This window comes from Hyalella azteca, unplaced genomic scaffold, assembly GCF_000764305.2.
Source record: "Hyalella azteca isolate HAZT.00-mixed unplaced genomic scaffold, Hazt_2.0.2 contig14656, whole genome shotgun sequence".
Lineage (NCBI taxonomy): Eukaryota > Metazoa > Arthropoda > Malacostraca > Amphipoda > Hyalellidae > Hyalella > Hyalella azteca.
In genome coordinates, this window is record NW_025944533.1 from 781,205 (window position 1) to 792,508 (window position 11,304).

Below are 11,304 nucleotides of genomic sequence, written 5' to 3' on the forward strand. Positions count from 1 at the left end.
TTTTGGTCCCCTATAGATTTTCTCCTTATATTCAAATAATCCAAAAGGATTTTATGATTTGTACTTAATTTTAATGGGCCAAAAATTTATTTGCCCCGATGCCCACTCGGATTTCGAACGCAGTTCCAATTGTTTTTGCATAAGAAAATACAAAACACAGAACAATATTATATATTCTCATTTTCTACTTAATAAAGGTTGAAAAAACTATTCGAAAATGAGGGCGATTGAAAGATTATTCAAAACATTTCATGTTTACTGTAACGGAGATTTGAATTAAAAAAAATAACTGAGCTTGGCTGGCAAGTCAACAACAGAGCTTGATGCTTCATGAACGCGTGATTATTCAACTGAAGATAATTGAGCAGTTTCTCCTCAAAAAATCGCGCCAAGAGTCGGTAGAAAACGTGCGCCTAATCTGAAAACGAACGATGAAACTGAGGTGGCTGCACAACACTCATGCACAAGGGCACATGTCACGGAAGTCACAAACTTGGGCGAAGTATTTGATTTTTCATCTGATAGTTTCAAATTATTTCTAAGTTTAGAAGAGTAATTTCATCTGTTCATTATTCTTAATGACGCAAAATGAAACTTGAAACTGAGTTGAATGACAGACTGAATATAGCAATCTCTACCTAAACAAAACCTGACATTACTTTTGAAAGTTATAAACTGTCGCTCAGCTCAGAAGTATCTTTATTCAAGGTGGTATTTAGACAACAAAAAATTTCTGAGAATCAATAGTAAAAATTATTAATAACCTCGACTTCTATTAAAATAGTAGCTTATGAGCCTATATAGAAAAAATTCTTTGTTAGAAAACCTGCGACGAATAAAAACAAACCATTGGCACTGTAGAAAAAAAATTAAATTCGAAGTAACATTTTTATATAGAATATTCGACGAAGTACTGCCATATTAATACTGATTGACTAATAGACGTAATTGAATTGTCGTTCAACGTCTTTGTCTCTCAAATGAAGAATAAAATTTTTGATAGTACAAATATTTGTTTACTCGTATTTGGTTGTATGATAATATTAATAATCGCCGATCGACTATAATTAAAGATGTGTCGTTGCTTCTTGAAATTGTGAATTTTCAAATTGAACTATTCTTCCTTGTTCTTTTTAATGAGCTGTCTAATAGCTCAAAGGACGAAAATAAGTTTGATTATAACCTTGACCAAAAAATTACTGTCAGATTTCTTTGTTCTGAAAGAACGAATATTTTGATCGTCATATGACTTTGTTCTGAAAGAACGAATATTTTGATCGTCATATGACTTTGTTTTGAGAGAATGAGAATTCTGACGGTGTGGCCTTGAACATAAGAGTTATGTCAATGCGAATGTTCTCATTGGCATATGAACATTTACGCATCAAATGTTCAGCACGATTTGATTCAAACGGTTATACTACTTTCAGATATAAACTTGAACAATTAATTCAATTATTAGATTCCTATTATTTTACCGAATTCAATTTTTTAAGTTATAAATTTCTTTTTTCTTTTGATCTATCGAAGTCTACGTAATTTCCAATTAATTACGAAGTCTACGTAATTTCCCTATCAGTGAAATTAAATTTCGTCATTAAATTCGGCTATGACTCAGTACAAAAATGTACAAAGGCAAGAGAGTTTCTTTGTAATGAAATGATAGGTAATTTTAATTTATACAATTTCTTTATGTAATTGATATAAATCGTCAGTAAAATCAGCACTGTTAAGCAGAAAATGTTCTTATTGAATGTGACAGAATTGGATTTAAAGTTGATGACTATCATGAATTACGCACGAGGCGCAGATGTGTTCAGCAGCGCAACAGGTGTTCACTGATAAGAGTGAACAGCATATCGTGTGAAAAGCAGATCGGGGCAGGTGGCGTGTCTTAATTTTTGACATAGTCACTCCTTTCCAATTTATATTGTAGTATTTTTTTACTTTACTTCAAATATATTCCTGCTCGTTCACTCATTTTTATAACTATATTAAATTATGTTTGCTCTGAAGCTGAATCAATAGTAAATACTTTATCAATACTGCATCTGATCTGACAACCATCCAGCCACCCTGAATCTCAGCCCAATTTTTAAGCTTCAGTAGGTGCATGCTATGACACACTTTTTTCGGCTAAATTAATATTTGTTATTCAACCTGGCTTTTTCTTATTCAAATCAACTTTTTTCGAAAAATTCTCTAGCAAACATAAACAATTGTCTTTTTTTCGAAAAATTGTCTAGCTCCTAATTACCAGCACAGTTGTAATTTCGTAGCTTCGCTAACATAATTCTAGCTTGCTTTTATTCAGTCGGGACGAGCGAGCATTTGGATTACACAGCTGTTTTGCGTAAGATTCACAAAATCCTTTTTCGTATTGAATAATTAATATTCATGCGAATTTTTGTAAAAAATAATTTCAACTTTAATTTATATATTCATTCATATTTGTATTGGTCAAATCAATATTAGATAGAAAGTCAAACAAACAAAAGGCTTCGTTTCATCAGCATCATTCAATGCATTGTGATATCAATGGCCATACAAATTTTTGGTTCAACACCCCAATTTATATGAAATTTTTTGGAATAATGAAGAGCTTATCATAGGATTGATGAAAATACACACCAGTTTTGTACTTCATTTACTCATTTCTTATTCTAAACACTTGCGTAGAACAACGTTCGAGAGGAGCATCAAGAGAACAGCAATCAAGTCTGGAACGAAAATAAATGACGTACGTACGACAGGCGCGAAAATTTAGTAGCGAATTTCACGCTATGATAAAATATGTACAGAAATTATAGAGGGGCTCTGGCTCATCAGGTATTTCTTGGTCTATTCAAAACACCGCTTCGACCAAACCCGCGGGCTAGACCGTGTTCCGTCTTTAATATATGGCAATTATTCCAAGTTTTCTCTTACAGCGTATGTGATTGAGCTTCTGTGAATCATGATTTCTAGAATCTGGTTTTCCAGACACTGGTTTTACTTTAAAAATTTAGTAGATCTATTTTATTTTTTCAATGCCAGATCAAAATGTTGGACAATTATAATACTCAGACGGTTAACGAAGACCGTGGAACAAAATGTCAATAATGAATTATAACATAAACAAAATATTTCACGAGAAACATCGCAGTCAATTACAAAAATTGTTGCTAGGGATAACTTTACAAGAGTTCTTAGTTGATCTTCACATTAAAACATGAAAACAGAGCAACTCTAAGCAAGTTTAGGTACAGCGAATGTGAGAGGCTAAAAATGTAACAGCTAAATTACAGCTACTGGATATTCTGTACAAATATTATACAAATCCTACCATTCGACTACTCGATTTAAAAATTACGCATTGTTTATATTAGTTATCGGTTAGAATGCTACACATTGGCTAGCAAGAATTGTATGCCTATAGTTTATCTACGTTCGTATTTTTCGTTGTGCAGTGAAAGCAACAATAATGTTGCCGTAAATTATGCATGAATTTCAATAAAAAAATTCTTCAACGTACCCATGCAACTTTTTAGTGACCAGTAAATTCTCTCGCCTTATGATTGATTTAAATAGAATTAGTTAACTCCCACTATAGTGACCAATAATATTTCGAATAATGCCCATCAACTGAAACCATATTTTCAAAATTGAAGCTCTCAAGAAAAATGCAATTGAGCAAATGACCAAGATATCCAACATTGTGCTGATTAATATTTAAAGGATAAACTATGATAAGGTGGAAGTTATATTGAAATCAAAATTTGATGACGCAAAAGAAGGTTCTAATTTAATATTAGGATCTAACACAAAGTAAATGTGTTAACAAAGAAGCACTGGTGAAAGCAATGCAAACTTTTAGAAACTTGATGTGAAAAATCTAAAATAATACTTATCCAAAATTTGTTAGATACTTTCATTCTGATATTTTTATTGTTTCCTTGCATTGGCCAGAAATCTCAGACCATTTTTAATTTATAAAAATCTTTATACAACATTAGCAAAGTACAATGTACAAAAAGTAGAGAAATTAAATACAATAGCGTAATAATAAACGTAGATACACAACAACATTGATAACAATAACCAACAAATGGAAGAAACCTCAGATGAGAATAGATACAATGAAATAAGGCAAAGGGAGTAAGTAAAAATTATTTATTACTTAAAAGATTGAGAAAACAATTTTTCATGGTATCCAATGACTGAGTATTAGAATCAGGCTAAGAAAAAACCTTAACCGAATACTGCATACCTATTAAAGAAAGTTTTTTTCTTCATTCCTTGGTACGACCATTATTAATCTCGAGCAAAATTACAATATTTACATTGCTTAATGACTGACGTTAAATAGTTCCCACTTAACAATGTACACCATCCACGAGAGAAATTCCTAGCCATAACTTCGAAATTGTTTCCTGTTTTGGATATGACTCCACAACTATTACATCTTCCGACATTTTCACGTCAATTTCCAAATGTCAAGCTTTATTATATATTTTTGTAGCCTTCCTTTTTGAGACTCGATGACCTCGTAGCTCATGACTGAGACGAAAATCTTAAGCAACCAAATCAATGAACGAAAGTTAACGGATGAGCTGCGATGACTGTGTTTGCCCTATCTAAATGATAATAATTTTTCTCTGTCATAAAGAAAACAGTTTATTTAGCACACTTGAACTCTTTATGACTAGTACCCGTAGTGCACAGAACCTACCACTCAAAACATACGTTGGCAACATTTAACCTCAATTCACCCTACATTGTTTTTCAGTTGAAATTCGCTTCCACTTCAGCAATGACATATACATATAGTATCTACTTATATATATGTATGTATGTAGAGCGCACAATAAATTTTAACTCTGCCTAATGTTTTTAATGAAATTTTGGATCACTGTTCTTTGAGAATATTTTCGCAAAGTGATATTTCTACAATAAAAACACCAGGGGCCTGATTACCAAAATTTAAAGTATTACCCGGCATCGCACATGACCAATATGTAGGTGAACGTGAAAACAGTTCTTGCATATTGAATATGATACAGTTCTGTGAGAATAATTAGCTAGCGTCAAGAGTTCAAGAAAATTAGCAGTCTTCGAATATTTAACGGCAATAAGCACTAAGAGGAAATAAAATCGAAATCGAGCTCTAGATCACCCATATGGATACTCAGCGCACCTTCAGAAGACGACTTACACACTAAAATAGTGAGAAAAATCTGGCTTGGTATGATGTTGTGGAATCAATGAATAATCAGTAACTCGATTAACATTTTTTACAGTCTTTCATTCCCAGTTTAAGTTTTCATAACCAGATTCAGTTATAAACCGACCGTTTATCTTCAGCCTGGTGATAAAAGTTATACCAAATCTAAAATGATGTTATGCGCACCAAAACAAGCATTACCTGAGCGTCAAAACAAACAATAGGTGATTTAAGTACCGATTTGATGAATCAGAGAAGCAGATAAGAAGGAGGCTGCTGACATTATAATATCACGTAGCCTAACACCATGACTGGGGCCATCCTTGTTGCTCTAAGGGGGGTTCGGAAACTCCAGAGGGGACCACGACTCCCTGGTTGAGTGTCCCCGCAGCTCCAGAGCTCCCAACCCCCGCATTTGGTCAAGCTTTGATACTATTTGGAGTCTGTGGGGTAGTGGGTCCATGGGCCGGTGTACCTCCTCCGGATGAAGGGGTCGTTGCGCCGTTATTTCCAGCCGCCTCCTGAGCCGCCTGTCTTTGACTGTTTTTCTTGTTCTTCATTCGTCGATTTTGAAACCATATTTTGACTTGGCGCTCTGTCAAGTTTAGATTCCTGGCCAACTCCCAGCGTTTCTGTTTACTGACGTAAGCGTTGTACAAGAATTCTTTTTCCAGCTCCAGGGTCTGAAATTTGCTGTAGGGCTTCCGCTTCTTCCGCACAGTGACGTTGCCTGTCCAGCTCTCCAGAGGGTTAGAGCCCAGCGTGCCTGCAAGGAAATATAAAAAAAACTGTTATCAAGGCTGAGATAAACTGAAAAACTACTGGAACATTAGTGAGTGGTATAACTTGAACAAATTCGCAGATAAAATATTATTTGGCTATGTAATATGATAGGCTACAATGTGTTTTAGTTTTCTTCCTGCAAATTACTCATATTTCCAGGAGCTTATAATGGAGCGACATTTTATCCATTTTTTCACGAATTCCATTAAAGGAATGAATTTAACATACCCACTTAAAGAATTTAACTCGGATTTTTCATTAATGAATTTTTCCGAATTTATAGCAATTAATGTTGAATCTAATACATAACTGGCATTTTTAACACGATACATTTTTTCTTTGAATATGTAAAACCAAACTATAAACTACGTTTATGATGAAGCTCTCTTGATCATTTTCAGTAATGCAGGGTATTGACGGCTAGTCTCATACAACACACAAAATTTAACGGTCATAACTGTCATTATTATGCATTGAAAACTAGAAAAAAAACTTTATAATTTCTAATGATTACGAATTCAAGTTATAAAAGAACAGAACCTTTCCACACATTTAGGAAATTAAATATATAAATTTACTGGTTCTACAGTCACAGTCAGACAAGACATTTGCATTCTTCAACAACTTGGACAAAAAAAGAGTCGAAAAACATTTGTCTCACAAAAGAGAATTTATAAGCCATGCTTCCGTAGACTTTCAGTTGCTGCGCCGTATGCACGTATAAATTTCTCAGATGAATTTTTTGTTTAAATTCTAAAAAATTCTTCTGAACTGCTAGTCCGCTCATTAAAAATATGATGTTTTGTGGATTTCGTTACATAAAAACTTTCAAATTGAAAAATCGAATGAACTGGTTTCAATATAAGACTTTTTATGTAATGTGATTCTACAATCATATCATTCTGTTCAAAATCATCTTAGATGACGTAATGAAATGCATAACGCATGAGTCTCGCATACAAATGCGATGCCAAGTGAGCATTAAAATGCTTCAAATTAATAGATTTCTATTACAGCAATGAAGACTATAAAAATAAAACTGCTAAGTTTTGTATAAAAATTAAACAAGAAAAAAACATGTATCACTTAAATCTTTCTGAATCGCTTAAGCTGCCTAACATCTAGACCAGAGCTGCCGGACAAGAAGTTAAGGGGAACTGAAGACGCTCTCGACGCGGCACCCAACTTCAACACAGGTTCATTCAAGGCCTCAATTTCAACTTCAACACAGGTTCATTCAAGGCCTCAATTTGAAGCCATTGACTGAGTTCAGAGAGATACCGACTCATCCTCCGCATCCCGCCCTAGCGGTTCTCATGACCAGGCAATTTCTCAGCTAGCTGTCCTAATAAATTTCTGACACAAGCTTCACGACTCTAGCCTACAGATACGGTTTGAGATAATGATTGACGCTGTAAAGGATTGCCTTTAATTTATGTGTGTATTGAATTGAGCGGACAACTCGCATTACAGGATCTCGAATACGAAGATCATGCAAGCAGGTCGCTCAACACGTCACGTAAAGCTTAATTGTTGTCCTTTTTGAAGTCCTGCCAGCCCATACACCGTCATTAGGCGTCGTCTCAGCCTAACGAATAATTAGTGAATTCCCAGGACCCGAGGAAATGGACCGCGTACGAATGTTTCGTCATCTAAGATTGGGTCAGACTCTTGAATTATTAAAATTTTGCTAGAATAAATTATTAAATATTTGTTTTTCTTGACGTCATTGTTTTAATCACGAGTTTTGTTCATAATGTAATATTTATTACTTTTTAATTTTCATATTGAACATCACATCGTAGGTGAAATGTAAAGGAACATTATTTCTCATTTTTTTGCCATGATTTTGCAGAGAGCTCGCAAAATGGAGAAAAAGCACCTGCTCACAATTAAAAATGAATAAAAGGTAATCGCAAGTGTAAATTTATGTCATTTGCAAGCTGCATAAAATTTCAAATTGAAAAATCAATTTTTAACCAGATTCTCGTTATATCGAAGGTCTGGCTTCGCTTGCCACCCAGCAAGTGTTAATGTAAATCAGCAGGCAATGGCGTGCGAATATCGATTTTGGCTTGGGTCGTCCCCGCGCCGCCCTCTGCACCTTTATCAGCCCCGGACATGGTTCTGATGGAAACTAAATTTGGATGTAAGCAGAATATTGAGAAGCAAAATTTCAAGAAAAACATCGATGGAAATTCATTTTAATAAATGTTTGTATAAAAAACACGAACTAACACCGCGTAAAGCAATAATTGTCAAAAAAAATTATGCTTGAACGCAATATCTGAGGAGATTCAGAGATAAAATTTTAATATTATAACTTTCTTAATGAATTTTACCGTGAATGTCGACTTGCCAACAGAAACCAATTCAATTAAATTAATTTTGAATAATTTCAAAAAGTTGAAAGAAGTTGCTTGAAAAAATAAAGTATCTGGACTTATTGGCGAAGTACTAGTTCTACAACAAAAAGCACTTGGAATACTAAAAACTGAATATTCGGAGCTAAAAGAAAAAATATAGATGTATTATGAATTACAGTATATCATCCCTAATCCCAGGCCAGTCAAACGACTCCAATCATATCCATGAAAGCGTCGCGATTTCTTAGAGTCTAAAAACAACTTCGTAAATCATCCACACTATCTGGCAAAAACTCCAACTATTATAACATATTAACTAACCTACACCAACCTCAAAAATCTTAGCCATATATTTCTAATAACATGCCTTTTTAGATCAACCTCTGGTTTAGTATAAAGATGAACGTGTGCCACGCAGCGTCTATGGAACGAAGTCATTCGAGAATTTCCGCCGCTAAATGAGAATAGAAAAACTGAGTGGGGGGTTCTTGCATCATTTGAATTTAAATGGTTAGCATGGAATCATGCTCTCAGACGCTCACCCTACATCGGCTCTGATATATTTGACGTGTATGGTAAATAGGTATAAGGAATAATCGTGTATGGTAAATAGGTATAAGGAATAATCGTTGAACTCGGCGACCTGGAGCAGACACATATTAGAACGCGGGAAGATGCGAGTGGTGGTATGAGTTCTATTTTTGGAGATTTGGATCGTTTAAACGACGATGAGAAATAAAAGATTATTTAAATGATAAAGGAAAATTTTCGATCTTTAATGATTATTTTTTAGCAAAAAAGGCTGTATTGGACAAATTTTGCGATAATTTTTCTAGTTCAGTGTTATTTTAACGTTTTTTATAGCTGGTATGGTTGTCAGTTCGATAAAATCAAGAATTGATGTAATCTCCTAGAAACCAAAGGGTTAGAAAATTTCTATGGAGGTCTTGACAAGTATTTATTTCCTGAATGAGGTTTTCTCCCAACACCCGATCATATAATATCAAAAATGTAAGAAATATTTTGAAGCTTATTTCACAGGTTGTGGGATTATTATTCGCGAACTTGATACTTCATCGCCTGCAGTTGAGAGAGGCGTACGCGTATGGGGAAAATCTTGGCTTGTCTCCAGGAGAGAAGAGAAATCAAGCAGCGGCGTCTTTCCCTAGCTAAACAAACTTATTATCTTATTGCAATAAACTTATTATCTTATCTTTTATTATCATATCTTTTTATTATATTATTATTGTACCTAAGATCTACCCATAATGAAAGAGCGACCAAACTGTTAATCGGCGAAACAGATAGGAGAACTTGGTATTTTTATTACGATACCATGCATGATGATGAATACTAAAGCTGTACAAAAATAAAGATCACGAAGGATTAAAATTTCTTCATAGAGAAATGTTCTAAATGTTCAAGAATTTTAATCAGTTAATTTGGTGCTAAACTGCATGTTAGTCGCGAGTTGTTTATTAAATTTTGGTAATTTTATTATAATTTGTTCTTAATTCTATATCAAAATTTAATTTTTCACGACATTTTACAAACATTTCTCCGCAGAGGAAGCTTATTTTTGTTAAACGAAGAAATATTGCAGATATTTCGTCTTTTGGGAAGGAATATTGAAGTGATGGAAAATTAACACAGTATTTGTATTTCAATAAAATCATTGGGAAACTATAGAAGCTTTGGACTACGAAATAAACACAATGCGTTAATTCATATTTGCTTATATTATTTACAATGGAAATAAGAGTTTTTTTCTGTTCAGAGAAGCTCAGAACACGACATCACGAATATAGTTAGGATAAGAACAAAAAAAAATATATATTTTGTGGCGACACCAAATTACTCAAGTTCGTCCATTATTTCACCATTATTATGCAGATTATGAAGCAATAACACACCGTTGATCAAGCATCCATCGGACACTCCAATGATGACATCATCTCGACAAGCCATGGAGGTCCCCTTGTCGCGCGGCACAAACAAGCACATTTCCAGAGGCAAAGTTTGTCTTTTCTCATTGCAAAATCGATAAGTCCCCTTTGGTCCATAAGCTGCCTCACTCACACAACCTCACTCACCCCTGCCTCCACCACCTCACTCACCCCTGCCTCCCGCTCCTCATGCACCCCATGCCGCGCCTTTCCCTCTTTCAGTTTCACATTTTACGGCAGCAATCTTGCAGCTGTTTGCTACAAATAAAATAACATATCGATATATAGAATAAAAATTTTTGGTGCTAACTTCCAATAGAATTCGAACTAAGTGCAAAAACGACACTTTTCTGCACAAAATATGTGGGCGAACACATGGTACATTCCATCAATTATAAACCGATTTCACAATTGCAATGTAATTTCACTGCAAAATTTACGAAGTATGTACTTCTATGCTTCAGTCAAATCATATTAACTGAGAAAACGAAAATATTCATATATATTTAAATGTCAGTCGTAAGTAATCTCTTACTCTCAACAATTCCTGTGACTGTATTGTGATGTCATTGGTATGGAAAATGCAATGTTGCAAAAACTTATATAGTTTGCAATTCGATTGCAATATTTATCACCATTGTTTACAGGTATAGAACATTCAGGCTAAAATATCATCTATATTGCGAGCATCACTATGTCATACGCGACTCAAACATCATTTCATTGCACAATCATTCATTTCAATTGATTTTCACCATCGAGTCTTTTCTCAAACTTTCCCCGCCCCTTCTCACCCCGCACACCCAGCACAACCAACTCCCCCGCCCCTCCTCACCCCGCACTTAGTATCCTTAGCACAAGACAAGACTTAGCACAATGACTCAAACATCATTTTATTGCACAATCATTCATTTCAATTGATTTTCACCATCGAGTCTTTTCTCAAACTTTCCCCTGCCCCTCCTCACCCCGCACACCCAGCACAACCAACTCCCCCCACCCTGTC

General features: G+C 34.6%; 1 protein-coding gene across 1 annotated transcript in view; it reads right to left on the bottom strand.

Moving 5' to 3' along the window:
- Window positions 1-2,630: 2,630 nt before the first annotated feature.
- Window positions 2,631-11,304, bottom strand: part of LOC108667414 (homeobox protein abdominal-B) — a 42,119-nt gene continuing 33,445 nt past the window's right edge. The window contains exon 4 of the mRNA XM_018154438.2: window positions 2,631-5,969. Coding sequence (XP_018009927.1) covers window positions 5,623-5,969 — 347 coding nt within the window. The 3' untranslated portion in view covers window positions 2,631-5,622. The remainder of the gene's footprint in view (window positions 5,970-11,304) is intronic.